This window comes from Pomacea canaliculata, linkage group LG2, assembly GCF_003073045.1.
Source record: "Pomacea canaliculata isolate SZHN2017 linkage group LG2, ASM307304v1, whole genome shotgun sequence".
Lineage (NCBI taxonomy): Eukaryota > Metazoa > Mollusca > Gastropoda > Architaenioglossa > Ampullariidae > Pomacea > Pomacea canaliculata.
Window position 1 is genome coordinate 38,382,525 of NC_037591.1, and position 21,460 is coordinate 38,403,984.

The 21,460-nt window shown below is 36.0% G+C and overlaps 2 protein-coding genes across 4 annotated transcripts; both read right to left on the reverse strand.

The window, feature by feature from the left end:
- Positions 1-1,012: 1,012 nt before the first annotated feature.
- Positions 1,013-14,560, reverse strand: LOC112557678 (metal transporter nramp1 homolog). Of its 3 annotated transcripts, none has more exons than XM_025227671.1 (17): positions 14,445-14,560; positions 12,456-12,705; positions 11,971-12,126; positions 11,462-11,584; positions 11,069-11,147; positions 10,634-10,781; positions 10,238-10,376; positions 9,596-9,751; positions 8,992-9,061; positions 8,536-8,633; positions 8,047-8,136; positions 7,333-7,362; positions 6,370-6,590; positions 5,591-5,666; positions 5,049-5,126; positions 4,562-4,594; positions 1,013-3,877 (listed from the first exon to the last, which is right to left on the reverse strand). In XM_025227671.1, exons 2-17 carry the CDS (start codon positions 12,552-12,554, stop codon positions 3,740-3,742), a joined length of 1,734 nt encoding a protein of 577 aa, XP_025083456.1. In that variant the 5' UTR covers positions 12,555-12,705; positions 14,445-14,560; the 3' UTR covers positions 1,013-3,739. The 3 variants fall into 3 exon arrangements, with proteins under 3 accessions (XP_025083456.1, XP_025083458.1, XP_025083457.1); XM_025227673.1 differs by lacking the exon at positions 14,445-14,560 and adding an exon at positions 14,150-14,254; XM_025227672.1 differs by lacking the exon at positions 14,445-14,560 and adding an exon at positions 13,496-14,254.
- Positions 14,561-15,884: 1,324 nt separating this feature from the next.
- LOC112556665 lies at positions 15,885-20,149 on the reverse strand. The gene is made up of 8 exons (XM_025225871.1): positions 19,818-20,149; positions 19,081-19,198; positions 18,638-18,714; positions 18,145-18,250; positions 17,700-17,776; positions 17,174-17,279; positions 16,930-17,006; positions 15,885-16,203 (listed from the first exon to the last, which is right to left on the reverse strand). The coding sequence occupies exons 1-8, from the start codon at positions 19,879-19,881 to the stop codon at positions 16,112-16,114; spliced, it is 717 nt and encodes a 238-aa protein (XP_025081656.1). The 5' UTR covers positions 19,882-20,149; the 3' UTR covers positions 15,885-16,111.
- Between the last annotated feature and the right edge of the window lie 1,311 nt (positions 20,150-21,460).

Genomic DNA, 21,460 nt, shown 5'->3' on the forward strand with positions numbered 1-21,460 from the left:
AAGCACATTGACAGAGTGCAAACAAATTACATTTTAACCCAACGAACTCTCAACGCCCAAGTCGTTCCTATGGTTACCTCGAAGCAGTTCTTGTGTACTGCGATTTGAAGTCTCTAAAACCACTGTCTACATTTGAACCAGTTGGAATAATAGCTCTTACTGTTGTGGACAAGTCCTCGAGAGGAAAGTAAGTAAAATATTAAAAGGAAGGAAAGAAGTCTTTGAAGATGCCACGTAAATTATTAGCCCGCTTCGTGGTACTAAAGCCTTGCACCTGAAGTGTGGTTTCTTTGGTACTCTGTGACACAGGTTAATTAATCATTGATGTCGGGCAACCACACAACGGCCCCATCTCTAAGGGCAAAGAACTGGGGTCAGCGTTAAGAACCTTAACCCACAGATGCGAGGGCATCGAGTCAAGAATTAATCCGTTAAAGAGATTGTAGAATCGAGGCGAACTGTTTGAAACTTCTGACAATGCTCTGATTCACTGCTTTGCTGCTTTAATTGAAAATGCCTTCTTTGCCAGACACTAGTGTATTAAAGGGCACTGAAGTGTGTCGGTAGCCGGACATCAAAACACTTATATAAACGGGGGAACAAAAAGATAAGGGCCGTGGTCACAGAAGTGACCAGGGAAAAAAATGATGTCGTTTCTGCGGAGATGCTATCAACAAGGGTAGTTAAATATAAAGAAAGACAGAAAAAGGTATTAGAAATAAGAAGACCCATAGAAACAGGGATAAACGATGGAGTAGTACGTGGTGTTTCGATTATGTCGGTCACATCAGCAACAAAACCAAAGCAACATATATGGGGACACAAGGAATCTGCAAGAACACGTTGTCAGCATTCTCAGTTTCGATGCATAAATATATATTTAAAATCTTCTCTTATATAACTTTCAAAGAACTTTGTAGATTCTAAATAATAAGATTCTTCAAAAGACTGTTATTTATTGTACTTATATATATAGTCGAAACAAAAAGGCAACACAATGTTTATACCTCGTCGCAACATTTTTATTAACTGGCAAAAATAAAAACAGGCAAAAACGTTTGCAAAAGGAAAAAAAAAACTATCATAGTATTGAGTATTGCTACTTGCCTATATCTATTATGAACGAAGCTTGTCGTCACAATTAATATCCGATCAGAAACTATAGAGTATACGTTAACACAACGTGTGCATAAGAAGAACGATACCGATGACTATTGATCGATGGATCATGAATGATAAAAGATAATTATGGTTGAAGACAACTTCTGATGAACGGTGATGAAGACACTGAGTGATGGATCATGACGCCGATACCGATCGATAACATTACCAGAAACAGTCACAGTGTAATTAGTGGCTGGAAATATTGATCATTAGTACCACGTGCACATGCGCACTGATGAACATAATAAGACGATTTCAAGGTCCGAGTATTAATTGAAAAAGGTAGCAAAGTCCTTCGCACTGGCAAGACTGTAACAGGCAGATATTGATCACAACTCTCTTTCTAAAACAATGTATTGAGTAAATAGAGTACTTTTTTAGAGGAGCAACAGTAATTACATGAATATGAGTCAAATATGAGAATATGAGGCAAAAAATAACCTCTCACCACACTGCCGAAATTTGGCACATATTTTAAGTTGTGCTTCAGATGATGTTATCCGGCTGGCTGAAGCTGAAAGATGCAATGAGGGACCAGGACATAATATAACAGAACACAATCTATGAAACAAATGAAGGACCATAAATGTCAATTAATGTCATTAAGTCTGCCATCTACAATAAATATGCAGATTTTGTAAAGAGCACTATTTTCTATACCAATTATATGTTTATGTATTAAGTACACTTAAACAGCATCATATCCAAGCCCAAAGGTCAAGCTCATGACCCCTTACAAATAATGATAATAAAAAAATCTTGTAATCAAGGCTGAACATGTTTCTATCACACCACTGTTACAATCATGATCTGCTATGTGTAGGGTATCTACAGAATGCTTCTTTGAAAAATCAAAATGAATTTGCAATTCATAGGTGGGGAAGCAGGTAAAAATCCGCCAATACATTTTCGACACAAAGTCAAATTGCCATCATCTTTTATGAGTTTAAGATTGATTTTCTTTGGTATATTGTTCTGGTCTGGTTTATAAATTGTTGAAACACGTACTTTAATCTTCTGTAGAAAATGATACCGAAGACAATTTTCTATTTCTTTCTTGCAAGGGTATCAAATCAATTCAGCTGATCACAATAGTCCAAAATTTAATTAAATCCATTGGAATTGATAATGACAGCCAAACTAAGCTTTGAGCAAAGTAAATTCATCATATAATGTTACTGGAAGTTTTAAAGTGCAGCTGAAGTACAAAGAGAGTTTCTTGATGTTCACAATTGCATAGCTTCACATTATCAACAATGCCTGAACCAAAACGGGAATTAGTTGGACAAAAAAGTCAAATGTCTGTACAGTCTGTCAGATTTTGTATTTTGTTTTTTGAAATATATTTGTATACAAGATGCATTTATAATTATTTAAAGAGAGGATACATTTTTGGAACACCCTGTATACACTTCAATCTTTTTTTCATATAAAAATATGTGCAACCTTCTTCTACTTTTGTGAATGAAAACAAAAACAAATTGTGATGCATGATTTATAAGGACAAAGCAAAACAGGAGTTCACAATGCACCAAAAAAGTTTCAATGAAAAAATATTACAGGAATTTAAATTTCCGCAGAAGAAAAACATCATAAACTTTCCAAACTTTAAAACTCTATTAGCAGTAACTGTATTTAAAACAAAAGAGTGTGGAGAAGCATATATAATCAAAACAGCTGTGTTATTCAGATGCAGCACAACTCTCCATGATGACACAATATTATCAACAATGATGTCAAATATCAGGCAGGTTTAAATGCATTTCATTGAATGATAAAGGAGGCAATAAAATAACCAAGGAATGTTCTAGTTTATAAGAAAGAATGGATGTGAGCTTTTCATGAGTGGCCAGAATGACACAGTAAACTCAAAGTATACTTGAAAAAGTATTTTTATGAATCCCTAATTTCGCCTAGGTAAACTTATTAGGTACATCAGGACTTTAAACCAAAAATATTTGATCGGCACAGCAAAATATCTCACAGCTGGAAATAGCCGAAAAACGAAACTCAGAAATATGCATATAAAATCTGCATAAAACTATAATTTTATATATAAAGCTATGTTACATAGTGTCAGCAGTGCACACGAAGCAGATGGAAAACAAAACTCTGCTTCTTGGCATAGTCTAGGGCCTAGAAATATGAAGATTCTCCATTAAAATTAAAATATCAACATCAACTGTTTAATAAACAGGTTACTTCATTTCTTAAATGCATTTGAATGTACATGAACTTGAAAATAATAAAGTCTTCATCACAGAGGCTTAACAAACACAGCATAGACAGGAAGAAAACAATGCAGCTAGAGGACATTCATCTTCAGCTTTATGGCCATCCCTGTCACAGCAACTGGGCCATAGGTCTGAATTATCTACAGAAGACTGGGAAGCTAAAAAGAAATCCCACCCTTTCAAATATTACTTTTAGTGCTTTAAAACAAAAATCTGTAATTCTTTTGAGCTGTACAGTTTTGTCAAAGAGAACCAGATGCTTCATTATCTAAGGGCCATTACACATCACCCTCAGCTGTTGTTACCAATCCTGCCATGAATAATACAGCACCCTTTCTGCGCTAGCTGGTTGAATCATTCATGTCCATTTTGTGTAAACTGACATTTGCTGGTAGACGTGGATATTGTAATTGACTTCTGCGATGTATCTCATCCTCAACACTGCGAGTGTTGCATCCACATTTTCTTTTCAACCAGAGCTGAAACATGGATAACAGTGAACCGCTTATTAGGAAGGCTATAAAAAATAGTTAAATTTGAGCTTTAAGGCAAGTTCATATTAGTGTTCTAAAACTGTGACATCAATTAGGAAGTGTAGATAAACAGGATTACATTGTAAAAACTACTGTGAATATTATAGTTTGGAATGTAATAAATTATCCAATAATGCTGATTGTCAATCTTCACTACTCTGTACAACTATGTTTGTAGGTCTATATCTAAAGAAAGGGAGCTATTTTGAGGAAATAGAATGTTGTTTGCTTAGCTCAGTCATTGTTGGTAGCACAGTACTATAGCATCTGTCACCTTGACAATGAGACAGAGTGTTGTACCTTTGTATTGGCTCTGACACACATTTCACTGAATGTGATACCTGTTTATGCAGCTGACCATCTGTGATTTTCCCTCTTAATACTCCAGTTTCCTTTATCCTGACCTAAAGTGTGCACGTGTTTGAGAGAGTTTTACGATTTGAATGATGGTGAATTAATTTGTAAGACATGTCTAATACTTGCTGGCTCATGTGGCTGTGCATGGAGAGCATGTTTGTGGGGATGATGCTCTATAAAAAATAATAATAATCATCAAACTATGCTCTGAGAGGCCTTTAACCACTTGATGCAATAAAAGGGAGGCTGGAAATGTTTATCTTGTCATCTTACCTTTAGTTTTAAGAACCTTTCAATACCAATTGCCTGAAAAAAGTCATTATGAAACAATAATTGACATATGAATAATTAATTAAGAAAACAATCTTTGTATTTATTGATTCAGTATAAGATTTTGGTTTATAGTGATAACTATGACAGATAAAACAGATTGTGCTGCTCCTAATGAACAAATTCTGGCAGCAGGTAATATTTACCATAACAACAAAATAACAAATGTTGTATGCCATTACTTTCTACACTACCAGATGAACAATGTTAGGCGGATTGTTTTTTTAATTTGTATTTTAACTGCAATAAGCATTGAAATCAACTGACATGACAGCAAACATTTGGTCAACATTTTCAATTCTAAAAAAATGTCCAGACACCTTTTCCAGTGATTAGATAATGTATTTTGGATTCATAGATTATTTTATTTCATTTCCAAAAGGCTTCAAATCTGATGAAAGAACTTACAGGATGAGATAAATATACTAACCAGGAAGAAGAGAAAACTCATGTAGACCGCTAAAACTAATCCAATGCATACATAGATGTACCATGAGGCATTGTCAGGCTGAAAATAAAAAGGTTCTGTAAATACATTTGACAAAAAACATCCACTTCACTTTTAACTGTTATTATTAAAGCCTTACTGACCATTCATTTTACACAATGGAAACATTTTCTGTCTCATTTAATTCTCATAAATTCTTTAATAATCAGACTTAATTTGTCCCCACTAAATTACTTCTGTAACCAGCAATAGCTTTATTTTACTTATTTCCTTGGTGTCTTCTTTATGCCTAATCAACAGACTTTATATTATATACCTCCTAGAAAGAATACAGGCTAACACAAAATAGTTTTTTAAATGTCAATCTGTTATGTATGGGTCACATAAATAGAAATCAGATTGATAATGCACTTTCCCCTATCTTCCTCCACTGTGTTAAAATATAAAAATAAAATGTATCTTTAAAACACATTTAGTTTTCTTTAATGTCATTAATACACATTATAGAAGAAACAAATACCTACCACATAGAGAGCTACTAAATACATGTTGATACCAATCACAAGGCAAACCACTATGCCCACAATGATCCGTACAAACCTGAAAAATCCCATGTAAATCACTGGTTTTATAATTTTCATTAGAGACTATGGGTTGTTCCTACCTTTCAATACAATGGTCACAAGTTTCATGTGATGAAGCAGGAATGATAGGTCTAGTCATGGCAGTAGTATAGTTGTCACAACAAATATTATAATTTGGATCTATGTATAATTCTGTGAAGTAGATCAGCTCAGTTAAAGGAATGTGGCTGGACCAATAGTATACTCTACAAAATCTATGGTCAAAGGAAAATTTGAGTCCATAAAAAAAAGTATAGGAAAACTCTTTTTTTATGCTGAATGATTTGTGTTGTAAATATAATGCCATGATTCAGTCATCTCTCTTAAAATGAAACCAATAATACATGATGAAGGCTCTGTAATAAAGAAACCACTCTGCAAAAGTGGTTGATTCTTAATTTTTGAAATATTAGTCATGGTAAAGATAGGCATTTATAGGACTAGGTGGTCTGTATCATCATCACTCTGCATGATGTTTAATAATGATCTATATCATATATAAAGGCATGATTTTTTCCTCACTCCTGAATATATTGCATGCACATATGCACTCCCATGTGCTCTCTCTCACACCTACACACACACAAATGCTTGCACATACACATACATGCACACACATACAAATGAGAAAAAAAACTAAAGCAACACTCTTCCCTATTTCTCTTAATATCCCTACTCACAGCGTATTATGAAATTCACCCATGACACGTGGGCTACTGGTAAAATGCATGATGGGAATAAGAGCAAAGGGCAACTGCACACTTTGCAGAACATTTAACCACTGTGTCATGTCTTCCAATCTGGACGAGGTCACAGAGGCCACAACAACAGTTGGGATGATGGAGATGCTTCGAGTAAGTAGTACCCTTTTCCATTTGGCCCAGTGAAGATGTAGAAATCCCTGCCATGTGGTTGGAGTTTACAAAATGTGTATAGACATATATTAATATATAAGTGCAATACGTAAATCAAATAAATCTAAAAGACTTGACTCTCCAAAGAAAATAATTCAAAATAAAAAGAAGCAAAAAGAAAAAAAAACAAAAAACCTGTGTCTCAATACAACAGTACAACATGAAATCACAGAATGCATATATATACATGGCAGAGTTTAAATAAATGATGATGCTCAAGATCACACAAGATAGCCCCTCAAATAACTACTAGTGGTGAATACTAAAAGGTATCCAGAAAGCTGTAAGGAAATGTCATGACACATGTTACAGGCCAATAACAGTTCAAATTAGACTACCTGCATATCTTGTAAACTACTATAAGCTATCTTCTCCCAATCTCACTTTTAACCCCATCACATTAAGTCACAGAAAATGGTTTAGACCCAAAACAACTGAAATTTGAAGATTGACTAGCATCTTGTATTTATATAAATAATACAGCATGAATGTTAGAGACAAATGAATTTTTATATATCAGTATTAAAAAAAATTAATAAAGCAATTTTCGGAACATCCAGCATGGGTCTAAGATGTTAAAGAAGAGCCTGGTAAGTGTGAATAACAAATCACCTGTAAACTAGTTGTGCCCTTTTTTTTTTATCTGTTTGTTTTGTGGAGGTTTTCAAAGAACAACAAATGTTATAGGAGTTAGTAAAACAAAGGCCAGTGGCTTGGAGGTGAACATACCTCCATCACAAACTGGCCAGCGTAAGTGCCCTGAAAATTAAAAGCAATACTTCAGTAAAATGCACAAATCAATAGGTGTAGAAAACAACTCAAAATAAAAATGACAATGTTTTTCTGTTTATGTTATTCATGACTAATATTGTAATTGTAAAATTACAATATTGCAATCATTCAATAATATAGATGTAGTTGTAATATCTCCAGAAACAGGAACAATACGTTCTTAACATGTTCATCACTGGTTTGTTCATAAACGATGTTATATAATTGCCATTCCTTAGAACTACCATCACAATGACACTAATATTTTTAAATTATTGACAATAATTTTCAATGTAAACATCAAGTCTGCTTAAAAAAAAATAAATCAGCCAATGATCTAATGTCTTAAAAAAATTCATGTAAATGAGTCAGCCAAGAGTCTACTGTCAAAAACTCCTCTAAATGAGATGATTCTAAAAACATTGAGCCTTTACTGAATTAGTAATGATATTTGGCTTCCTGGTTTGCTACAAGATCTGAGTGTAAAAGAACAGAAATGTGTTAAGCAAGGTGGTGAATGCACGCCATAGAAAATACTGGGTGTGTATGTGCAGAGGTGTTTACTGGCTACATGGTCCATGCATGGAGAATTCTGCTGTATCACATAATATCAATAACTAAAAAAAATACCCACAGCAATAATGCAATATAGCGACCGTTTGGAGAACTTACTGTCATAGTGGAGCTCTGACCTGCTGCCAGCAGACCAAGTCCCCACATAATCTTCATGGCTAAGCCATAGTTGTCTGAAAACCACTGGCCCTGAAAATAAAGACCACTGTTTATAATATACAGCTTACAGCACGAAGGCACAGTAAATATTCTTTTATTTTCTATCACTGGATAATCAACAATCTTCTTCCCTCGGTGTGTGGGTTTTGGAGGGCCTAAGAAGGAGGGTACACAATTTTCTACAACATTCAAGGGTATTGTTAGTTTATTTCTTTACTTCCACTTTTTTAAATAGATGTTTATTATTGTTTATCCTTATAACAATTCCTTCTGTAGGGAAAATACTTTTAGTTTTACTATTTCATTTCACATTTTGATCTTTATAATCTACCTTCCTGCTCTTTCATTCGACATTTTCCTTTTGTGTGCATTATATAAAATAGTAGCAGTGCAAGTCAGGAACAGCTAAAATTGACTTTTAATACTTACAGCATACCGAAGACTTGCATTCTCTGGCTCAGTAAAGGCAGCAGCAAAAACAGCAACAACAAACAGGTTGACCAGGAAAGAGATGAAGAGGGCAACAGCTATGAATCAAAACATCATTTTAATTGGAATAGTAGACTGGACTACTAAAGGAAGGAAGCTAAAAATTTACACTTAAGAAAAAATATATCAATAGCTCCAAGTAACTGCATAGGCACATTTTTCTTGAGTGTAAAGATCTGGTTTTTGTTTGACCATCATTTAAAGCACACCATCCCTTCTTCATTGTGGAACATAGATCCTGAGAATGCAAAGTCACTTCCACTAGCTGACTAGTTCAAGAAAGTTTGAATCACAGTGATGACAACAGAAATATTTGCAACATTAAATGTAAATCAGCAATATCTAATAACAGTAGCGGTCAATCAAACTACAAAAAAGTGTATTCAGTTTTTATACCTGACTCAATGGCATAGTACATATTGGCTTCTCTCACTGCTCCTTTGTCTGAATGATCGACATCTCGCGACTGTTGGTCAAACAAAAAAGCTATAATATATACCCATGTACTTTGAACAGCAGTAAGCATTGCAGTTTCAACCTCATGGATTTGATTTGCAGCAATGCAAAAGGCAAAATTAGGCTATTACAAATTTGTTGACATTACATACCACAACAGTAAGAGAAACAATGTCCACAAAACAATCTTATGCTACCAGCAAAACAGCCGATAATTTAACAAATTGTATACTTAACCAATAATTTGATTAATAAAACTTATATCCATCATTGTGTTCTATGTTTTGCTGATGTTTAGCACAGTAAATGAATTAAGCGCTTCATTAGTGCATTGATTTCTAACACTGGATTCAGATTTCAGACCATCTGCTTGATGTGCAGTGTAATGCAAGGGGATTTTATTGGAAGCAGTCCATTAATCTAATTAGCTTATTTTCAAAGGCTGATTTAAAAAAAAGTTATTTTGCTGGCTTTGATAAATTCATAATCTGCAATTTCAACTATCAAAGAATTCTTTTTTAAGTGATGCATTTAAATGACCCACCAGAACCAGAGCAGAATGAAGATATATATTGTGAGGCATAATAACAGCACCAACAATGCCGACCAACTGCTTGATGGCAGCACGATCACAGTCCTGGCACCATGGAAACCAGAGGCCTTCTAGGATCTGAAGTTGGTCTGGAGTCACTTTTATGTACTGGTAGCCAGAATGGACTTCATTAGTACCAACATTTTTATGACAAGAAGATTTATTTCACATCTGACAACTACAGTTCTTTTAGGATGTAACTTTTATGTACCATGGTTACAGCGGTGTATATTTTTATCATGCGAGTCAAAAAAGGAATCCATTTGCATCATTTCTTCCTTTTCTCATGTTTTTCTCCCCTTCCCAGACATCCTTCCTGTTTCCAGTCTAATCTCATAGTTCCTTTAGATAATTATCAGTCTAATCTGGTAGTTCCTTTAGATAATTACCAGTGCTTCCATCAGTTGCTTCTCTTATTATGAATATTTAGGAAAGCTTCCAAAGAAATGGGTAAAAACATTTTTGGTAACAATGAAATTGTCTTAACTCTGTTGTCACCTGCAATAAATGATGTTACATAAAATAATGCATAATGATCGTTATATACTTTCTCACAGATTTTGTATAAGCAATTTTATTTTAAATTATGCTTACAATGTACAAGAAGCAAACAGCCATAGTAGTGATGAGAGCACCAAAGAAAGCTTCCAGTTTTCTCAGACCAGCAGATTCAAGGAACAGAAATGTGAACGTGTCAATACCTGTGATTAGCACGCCTGCCCAGAGAGGGATCCTGACATGTAAAGAGATGTAAAATGAAATAAGTAATTCACTGGAATAATGCCTCTAATATCTGAATTTTCTAGTCTAAAAAACTCTTTTTGAGTCAAGAGATCATCAATATGTTAAAACATAAAGGAAAAATATATCTAATGTCAAGTGTCGACTATGGTGAAATTATTCAAAGGTAAACAATACAGAAAAGAGTGGCTAAAGGGAATTAACAACAAGAGCAAAACATACAAGCATAAAAGCTCTACAATGACTGACTTGTTATCTGACAGAAGATTGATAGCAATGGCAGAACCAATGACTTCTTGAATATCACTCCCAATGATGGCCACTTCAGTCATTAACCATAAAACAAGACGTGGTGGTCGGGTGTACTCCTGTCGACAAACTTGTGCCAGATTCATTCCTTTGGGCACAAAAAAACCCACATGAAACACTGCTGAAAATTGACCCTTTACAGTAACATTAGTCCTTAAGTTATCAAGTCTTTATTGAATGAACTTATCAACCTTTAGTTTTTCTCTCTTCTCTAAAAAACATGCATATATATAAAACTGTATTAAACTATTTTACTCTTTGACTCTCACCAGAAGCCTTATATACTATCTCTTCTGAATAAAACTGCAAGAAGTTGAAATTAAAATGTCTTATTAACATAGGCCTGCTATGGACAAAGGAAAAACTGGCTCTTACCTGTCACGCAGCCCAGTCGAGCAGCTAGCAATTGCAAGATTAAGCCCATTGCTGTTGACCACATCAGTACCCAAAGTAACTGTGAGGAACATGGCAGTCTTAAACAGTTTCTTGTTTTAAAGACAAGTTCTCAGAATTCATTAACAAATTAAAAACTTGCATTAATAATTTCTTAACATTTTTGTCCTTGAAAAAGGAGTGAGATAAAAATTTTTTTCTGCTGCTAACTGTTCCTGAATGTTATCTACGGGGGTTCTGATCTGTCTTCTATTTGATGATTTGAGGGGTAGATGAATACATGGGTGGGTCAGTGGCAGAGAAAGCAAATTAGGCTGTGCATGCATCCATGTAAGTGTAAAATGAAAGTGAATGGAAGATTATGGAAGCTATTACCTTATATTTGGCAATGGATCCAGACATGAGGTCTGATTCAATATTACCTGGGTCAAGGTAAGCAACACTCATTAAAAAGCCAGGTCCAGTGAAAGCCCACAAGGTCTTCCATTTAAAGGAGTGCTGTAAAATATTTTTGATCACCTTATATGTGGGAAGGTAGGTTATGATACACACAGTTTGTTAGTTTTATATACTCATTCCAAATTGACTGTACCCTCCACATTATTAACTTCCATATTATTAACTACCATAAACCATAAATTGCAAGTGTTTGAAGACCTCAGGTTGCTAATTTTATATTTAATAGCTAACAGAAAAATATAATCAAAATATGTAAAAACAAAATAGATTTATGTATCCTATATATCCTACTCATCATTCCCACAAGGTCTACGATCATCCCTACCACACCATTAGCAGAATCATCAGTAAACTAAGTGATTCCAAAGTCAGCTGATACTACTTAAAACAACAAAACCATTTGCATTAAAAACAGAATGACATACATCTCTTGTGTGAGGTACATGCACAGAGTCAGGTTTAATTTCAAAATCACATTCTTCATTTGTGAGGTCACTTTGGGAATCTGCATATGGTAAAGAATGTCGTTTGCTGACGACATGTGTCTCCTGATGGTGATGTTGTGCCAAAACTGGAAGACTCTGAAATATACAACACAATGTAAATTAATAATCAATCAATCCAGCAAGCAAAGAGTCAATTAAACTTTGTGATAAATGGATAGACATATATTGCAACTAAGTTACTGAGAAATATCCTACAAATGAGGCTAGCTCAGTATTTCACCAACAAACTTCCAGTACAAACGACTTTTATCCTAATGCAAGCCACAATAAAACACCAGATATCAAAAATATAAAAGACAGCTAAGGCCCAAGTAAATGTACAATAAAGCATAAAAAATTGCACAACATCAATAAATCTTTTTCTCTTTATGCAGACTAAATAATGACCAAAAAACTAAATAAACCTGTTGAGTGTCTGAGCCATATGTCTGGTGACATTCAATGTTGAGAACTTGGTGGTTCTGACTGTTGGAAAGCAGAGGTTCTCTCTCTTCTCTTGACATGGTGAACCAGCAAAAACTCCTCCCAACTTAAGTTTAGTCTTTTTCAATCCATTATCTGTCTTCACTTGCAAGATGACATTTGGTGTTGGTGCCAGAAAGAAATGATAAGATGTTGTAGTGATGATAGTGATCAGTGCTTTTGAAAAATATGCTGTTGGAAGAGCACAAAATTGCGACATAAGATGCTCTAGAAAAACTGCTCATATCAAAAATATGGTTTCATAGACAGTCACTGTACGCATTAATTTATGCTTGCATGCATGTGCAGATACACACACGCACATCATATGCATACACATTTTACATCATTAAAGATCTTTCCCAATTGCAATACATTTTACTGCATGGACATGTTGAGCTGTTTCAAGTGATGTGCAAATGAAGATCATAACCCTTCAGGAGGACAAGCAGTCTCCATGCTTCAATCTGCTCATTTTTTTTACAGGTAAGGTTCTGTTTGTTTTGGGGTGAATGAGAACAGTTATCTTTATAGTGTTTAATGAATTAAACAATCATTTTTATCAGATGCACTTTTGCCTCAACTTTGACAATATAAATTTAACATTTCTGGTTTAAGTTTTCTGAGCATGCATTTGGAGATTTTCTTTTGAGATATTTTAATTGAAATTATGAAACTCATGTCCATTTTAAGAGAATACCAAATGGAATGTGGGTGATTTTTTGTGAAATAATAATTGATAAAAGACAATACAAGAATATTAATCAGATTTAAAACTTCAAATTCTCATCATTATGCAAAGACATTGTGATAAATAAACTTTCAGTTCATTCTGCATTTAAGGAAAGTAATAACAAATGCATTAGTATAAAGAGCATTTCAAGACTGATAGTAAGGTGGCAATGCAGTAAACTGAAAATTAGTCCTTGAGTTGCTGAATTCTTACAAACATATTAGCAAAGTTAAGGTGTGAAACACTCACTTCCAACGAGTTCTTAAGGGCCATCAAAAAATATAAATTTGTTGATCCTTTACATTAAAGTATATGATTGTGTTTTCAGAAACTGGTTGTATATCTGACTGGGTCAGTAACTACATGAACATACACAGTAAACTACATGGACTCTCTTAACAGAAACCAGATGCTGTTTGGGAAGAAACACCCTAAGCTGAAGTTGAAAAATGTAAGCACCTATTGTACTTTTTTCATGAGCATTTGGTAATGGGTTTTATGGATCTTTAACTTAATTTTGTTGTGACACCATAACACAATCCTATGTTCTGCAATAGGATATCAAAGTCTACTATTTTCTGGAGAATACACTTTTAATTTTTATTGAATAATTGTCCAAAGTTCAATCATCTCAACTAAAACATCAATTTGGCACCCACAAAAACTTTGTGCTGATTTTGGTAACCGTATGCTAAGTCAAAATACAGCAGAAATATCCTCCATGAACAAGGTTAAATACAGTTAGTATTACAGCAGTGCCATACAATTTCTCCATTTAATTTTAATGAAAATAATGTTTCCAAGCGTGAAACTAGCAACAGATGACCGAGTTGTCTGCAACAGCTGCATCAAATGTTTTTGCTTCTATATAAATTATAGGTAGTAGGAGTAGGATAAACCCACATTTGTCTCTTCAAACTCCAAGCATTAGATAAGCAAAAAAATAAAAATTTATCTTTATTCCTTATCGGCAGCACTAAAGTGCCCTTTCCGTCAAGGCGACTGACCTATCCCACATTTTGATGACTTCACATAAAAGAGCTCTACATGTCCGCTGGTACTGACCGAGCACTGTGGCTCTACAGTTAACAGTCTGTCTGCAAACAAGCACTTTTATTTCTTTACAAATTTTCTGTTTTACTTTATATTTAAATTAATTTTTATGTCAGACGTCTTGAAACCAAAGTTTATAGCGTACCTATAATGTCCTTGAAGCGTTTGTAAGACTCCTGCAAGAGACGTCTGCTTCTACCGGAAGTTCTGACAGTGGGGTCAAGGTCTCGGTGGCAACGCATAGAAGACAGACTAAGGCATTAAAGCGCATTTTAAACACTTCTTAATTTTTTCTATGAAATATCTTGCATAACCTCTAGCGAACTTTTGTTTTTTGACCAATTTGCCACATCAATATTTTAGTCCTGATCAAGGAGGGGAACGACCGTTTTGACCCTGCGGAAATGCAGGGAATACGTTACGTTCGCTGGATGACACGCTGAAACAAACTTTCATGTTTACCTCTTAAAATCGTCTTACACGTTGAGTCTGCTTGCTAATAATTAACTTCTAGAACTAAAAGGCCGCACACGATCGCAAACACATCAAATTCTAATGAAGGATTTGTCTGATTACTCGATCCTAGAGGCAGGCTCTAAAGTGTATGCTCCATCGCTATTGAGTTGCTGCTAACTTCAATAATTGTACCCAAAAACGTGATGACTGCGACATCGTGGGTTAGGGTGAAGGATATAAAGCTCGTGTTGTCTGTCATCTTTAATTGTTTCTTTAATTTATAGAGTTTTTCACGTCCGCTGGTGACATTTTCCTATAGAAGGGGTGCTAATAATTTGATCTTTTTAGGTCGTGTACGTTCTCTCATTTACTAAGCACTTACGTGCACACAGCTCTAAATTATTCATCTCAAGCGGTGTTGTAAATCCTAGTTGTGCACAATTTTCCTAAAGTTTGCTGTCTCTATAATGCTACTAACTTTTGTTACAAAGATTGCCATTCACATTAAAACTTACAAACATGCTGTTGTATACTGGAAAATAATAAACGATCACAATTAATTAATTAATGCAAGGGACCCGGCAAGTTCGTCTGTCCTGGAACCGTGCTGATTTTGGCAGCCCTGCTCCTAGGTCACTTAAATTCAAGCTAATCATTCATTTGATTCCGTTACTATTACCTCTGAAATGTGTTTTCGCCGTGAGATGCCACTGCCAATTAGATATGTTACTGTATAACCTTATTAAAGAGCTTTAGTACAATTTTCGTATAGTTTTCTAACACGTGACAATGCCTGAACAACTGTAAACAGTAATTAAACAGTAAACGTGCTTAAAAGTTTTTTCTTCTCTTTTATTTCCATACTGCCTGTTTGTTTTTACTGGTAGCAGCATGAATTTTGTTGCAAAACGAAGCAGTTCAATGTGTAAATCAACTGATGTTTTTGGTTTCAATTGATTTGTCTGCAACACAATTTTTAAAGTCCATGTAAACATTGTAAAGTTTTGTGATGAAGTTGTTGAGGTGCGAAATAGCTATGCTGCTTTGTGTAGAAAATATTTGAGCACGTTCAAGTCCAATCAAATAAATACATACATTACTCTCTCATTTAAAGTAAATGAACTCCAAATTGTTGGGTATCAGAAATTTATTGCTCCTAATCACTGTGGGAGAGGAACTGTAAAAAACGCATATTAAAGCTAACGGAACGACATCCTGAGTAGAACGACAGATCCGACGATGAAATGGAGCGATAAAGAGGATGGACAAGTCGATCGTGGCTTGCTACAAGGTGAGGCTTGAAGGATGCTGAAGGTAACTCGACATGTTGAAGATTGTCGAGGTGTTGGCAGTGGCTCACTGGATGAAGCTGCCGTCCTGTGCACAGCTAAGGTTTGGCTGACCTTTAACCCCACTTCTGCTGGCGTCCTCTTTCGCACGTGCGCAACCTGAATCAGTCACAAAAAGCATTTATGCTATGCAAAATAATTCACACTTTAATTCCAGATAAATAAAAATAAACCCTAATATATAACAACACAGCATCTTCTATATGCCATGCCTTGAATATCAATGTTATTGTAGATGAGCTAAGTATTAATCGAGTTACATTTATGCCACCGTTAAAGCTAAATGCACAGAAGCAACTACAAACTTAATATCATTTCTCGATAAATTTGGGTAAATGTGGTCCATTATGTCTAGCTTCATAAACATCCTGTTTTGTCTGAGTCTGTCCAGACCCAAAAGAAAAGGATTTGTTTATTTTTTTCAGTCAGCCTTTGCAACAAATCCATATTCAAGGATTTCTTTTCTTTTGGGTCTCTAAGACCCAGACAAAACAGGATGTTCATGAAGCTAGACATAATGGACCACATTTACCAAAAAATATCGAGAAATGATATTAAGTTTGTAGTTGCTTCTGTGCATTGAGCTTTAACAGTGGCATACGTGTAACTCGATTAATATTTAGCTCCTCATCTACAATAACCTCGATGACATGGCTGCAATATACACGTGTGTGCGTGTGTGTGTGTGTGTGTGTGTGTGTGTGTGTGTGTGTGTGTGTGTGTGTGTGTGTGTGTGTGTGTGTGTGTGTGTGTGTGTGTGTGTGCGTGCGTGCGTGTGCGTATTAATACATGCATTATGAGTAAGTGAGTACGGAAAACTCATACCACAGTCAGAGGAATGTGCGATGTGGAAACTTTGGAACTCTGGTATCGGGTTTCCGTTTCTTTTTACACACCGGCACCTTTATAAACAAAATAACAAAAATATAGGTGGTGATGGTGATGATGATGATGAAGAAGAAGTAATTGATTGATTGGATGATGATGATGACGACGACGATGATGATGATCTGTTGTTGTCAATGCTGTCAGCTCGTGAAAATGATTTTAGCAAGAAAGGAAGTCTTACGTGGAGCCTGTGCACTGTTTTGCACCGTAGCTACCATCTCTCTCGCAGTTGAATCTCAAGCCTCGGATTCTTCGCTCCGCATAATCAGCTTTGGCTCTGGCACATTCTTGTAGCAACAACAACATTAGACATACATAGTAAGACAGCAGCAACAGCACCACCACAGCCGGCTCCTTTCACTTAAGACAGCAATAACTATGAATACATACATCTGGTACATCTAAACTATTAAATAGACAAACACAGGTAAGAAAAATAGCTTTAGGCAAGTATCGACTAAAATGACACACTTTGTCTGAACAAACAAGACTGAGATCAATGGTACAAGAAACAATTGCATTCTTGAATTTTTGAAGAGTAACTCTTACGAAAATGATTCGAATCTTAGCTACACCACAAAAATGAAGAACAATGAAGGATTCTTTGCCCTCGTGTTTTTTTTTAAAGTGCTTACATCTTTTAATGTCGGCTACTGCTTTTTTTTAATCTATAACGACGAAGCTAACTTATGGAAAATAGTACATACCACATTCTGAAGCTTCCCAGATATTTGCTTCTAGATATTCCTGCATTCTGGTCCCGTCCCGGTTCACACAGAAACATCTGTAACAAGTCATTTTATGTTCATTAAGACTGCAAGCAAACTGAATCATACAAAGTAAGCAAACTCTATATTAATATTGCTTAGTTGGTATCGCGTATATTGTTCCTCTAATCTTTAGTCTATTTACATGTCTATTTATCAATCCGTCATCATTATTATCATCGTCTCCTCCGACCCCTTTATAAACAACACTGTAAGTTTTAAAAAAACTACAAAAATCAAGACTCTAAACTACAGGTGTGAGCATCCATATCACTGATGTTCGCTGTCGCTCAGAGGTCCTCTTACCTTGAAGGTTTTGGAGAGCATCCGATCTCCATTTTTACCTGTACCGAATAGTCTGTCTACCTTGTCTAATTCTGTTTACCTGGACCCAGTACAGCGGGTGGGGCTGTAGGTGCCGTCAGGAGCACAGTTAAATATCTGGCCCCTCATTCCAGTCTTCCTAAATTCATCTTCCTCGCGCGCGCACTCTGCAGAAACAGTCAAAGTGTATTCCTTTTAACTGACATTTACAGATACATACCTGGAGCCGGTTGCACAGTATGTCTGTAACTAAACACCCGGCAACCAGCAACAAATGTCAGTAAAATAGTTAGCCCATAGCTGGATGTCAGCACTCAGCTAAATGATAATATTTTATTAGCATTTTATCTCTTACGTCTCCTGGGGTACTGTGCATCCAGGGAATGTAAACAACCCCAATATTACTTAAATATGGTGGTGGTGGTGGTGGTGGTGGTGGTGGTGGTGGTGGTGGCTTTGGGGGAATTGTAATGGTGATAGTGGTGCCTGCTTTGTCTGACAAAGTATTTTGACACTGACACACGTGCGACAAAAAGCATGGAGTTGTGTCTCACCGCAGTTGCCAGGTGTACCGATGGGGATGTTGCTGTAGTCGCTCAGCCTCGTTCCGTCAGACGACACGCAATAGCACCTGACAAAGACAGATCTTTCCACAATAAAACCCTCTTGAATACTTGTTTTTGAAACTTTTCGATAAAATATGTCAATCAGCTACCTTACTCTGCTCTCAAACAGTCCGACGAGTTTGAAGTAAGATCATTCTATTACAGTAAATTATGTCCCACGTTTAGCCGCATATACATATCAACACACACAAAGCCTTACATATCATAAGGTTTAGGTTTGTATACCACAGCAGACATATTAGATCAACCCTGTACCAGTTTAGAGACGATTGGTGGATTCTTCTGTTTTTTAAAACTGGATGGAGCTCTGCTTTTATGAAATAGGGAAGAAAAAAATCCAACAGTGTTGAAAGGGTTAATAATACACTTACACGCTTCCATGACACTGAAGAGGTGAGTACAGGGCAGTGTTTCCAGCATCACACCGAGGCAGAAACCCCCCAATGGCATAATTCTGTCGACGACTGTCCAGCTCCTCCTGACAACTAGCTGAACAACGGACCGTAAAATAAACAAACATATGTCCCAAGAACTTGATGCTGTCATCAAGAACATGTCTGTATGTGTGTGTGCGTGCGTGTGTGCGTATGAACGTGGTAATTGAGCGAATGAAACATGTTTTATTATTAAAAATTCATTGTTAAAGAAGTCAACTAACTTGAAGCCGTTCAACCAGACATGTTAACCAGACAAATGATAATTTTTAATCACTCATTAATGATCCGTGATCCGTGAGTAAAATATAGTGATTGTGGTTTGCTCCTCAGTTCCTAGTCAGTCAGGGGACTTCTAAAGCAAGTTAATAATCTTTACAATCCAAACATTTCAAATCTTCTTAAGGGCCCTTCTTATCTGAACAAATCATGACGATCTTTGACCAAGTCTGGGAAAGTTTGAATATATCGTCAAACTTTCGATGACATTCATCTGGATAAGAACGGCCTTAAAAATTTACTTTACAATATCAATGTATTGATAATCTCACAAACATATAAACAGGCTTTTATAGCTTCCATATGTCAAGACTTTGTTTAGTACATGTGGGTAGCCCTGTACATGGGTAGTTATTGAGGCAAAGATAGGTGAAGGGTAAACATCTTGAACTAACCTGCTATAGTGGCTGGCACGAAGCACAAGACTGCGATGAAGGCGAAAAATTGAATGAAAATCATTGTTGTTGGTGAAAGCTCGTCTGACCGACAGGCAAGTGAGTTGTGGGAATATGTCCGTAGTTGGCGCAGTCTCCGCCTTTTATAGCCTTGGTGACTGGTTGGTAAATTGTTCGGGCTCAGCAATTGGAGAAGATTGGTCGGTATATCACCTTTGCTCTCGTTTGTTGATAATGATGATGACCGATGATACTGGGCAGATTACTAAATGGAATCCTGTTTTCGTGGGTGTACACGCACCTTTTGTTTGCTTATATCTTGCAGTAACACTTAGGGACTTCTGCCAAGTGATTTGTAGCACTTGCCTCATCTTCGTATTTAACAATTTTACATCAGCATTAGAAAGCTTAGCTGCGGTTCTTCACATCCTGTGTACGTGGGTGTGTGCATGTGCATTAGACTGTGTTGTGCGTGCGTGTGTGTGTGTGTGTGTGTGCATTGGAGTGTGTTGTGCTCTGTGTTTGTGAACACAAGTGCACATTGGTCAATGTGGGAAAATGAGACCTTCAATGAAACAGTTTAAACAATTAAAAGGTAATAGCAACCTTCAATCATTGAGCTGAACTCTGCGCACCGAGGCTAGGAAAAGACAATTTTTGTGGAGCATTTTGACAGTGAGGGTGGTCCTCCTACAGTGACATTTACTCAAAATTGCTCGTGATGGCCGAAAATTGGGCCACTGATGGGTGTTTACAGCGTTTTTCACACAAGCTAATGAAGCTGTTTTTTTCATGGAAATTGGCTTGCCCTTTCATTTCAAAAGGAAATCGTAGATTGTCGTCGTGATATATATATATATTTTGCTTCCTCCATCCATTTTATTTTCATTGTTCTACCTCATACACCCAGCAGCTTTGAAAATTTGCTTCACGTAGCTCCACTATCAATAAGTTTGTCATTATTGGGACAGCAATATACTAGATAAGCATCTTATTTGCCAGCTGGTGGTGCGGCTTAGTCGAATGGAAGAGTGGTGTTGTTAACTTGTTGAAAAGAACTAACCATGATTTAACTTCTTTCGACTTAAAAAGAAAATCTGTTATTAGTGACTCTACCAGACATGAACTTGATACGAAATAGCAACAAGAAGTCTTCAAGTAAAATAAATAAAATCTGTTTATTTAGTTAAGCTTCTTTCTTTTCTGAAAGAGGACGTGTGTGTTTATGTGGAGGAATCTGGAGTACTGGACCAAAACAAAACAAAACAAAACAAAACAAAACAAAACAAACTAAAAACCCCACCGACGGTCAGCCCTATAATTAGGCATCGCAGTATGAGACAGAGGAATATTGAAATCGAGAGCTAAATTCGCGACACTTGATTCTCACTGTCTTGTGCATTTGCATCCCCCGTGTATTTACACAAGCTTTAGAAGATTCAGTTGTGTTGCCACAAAGGTTTCCTTTCAGGAAGTTCATACTTTACCTTCCGACATTTTCTGCCAGACAACAGATTTGACACGTGAGAAGAGTTTAAAAATGTGAGTATTATGTGGTATTACGTTTTGAGAACAATCCCCCATCACCCAAACATCCACTCCCGAGAGGACAAAGGTTACCAGAGCCGCACTGGACCTAACTT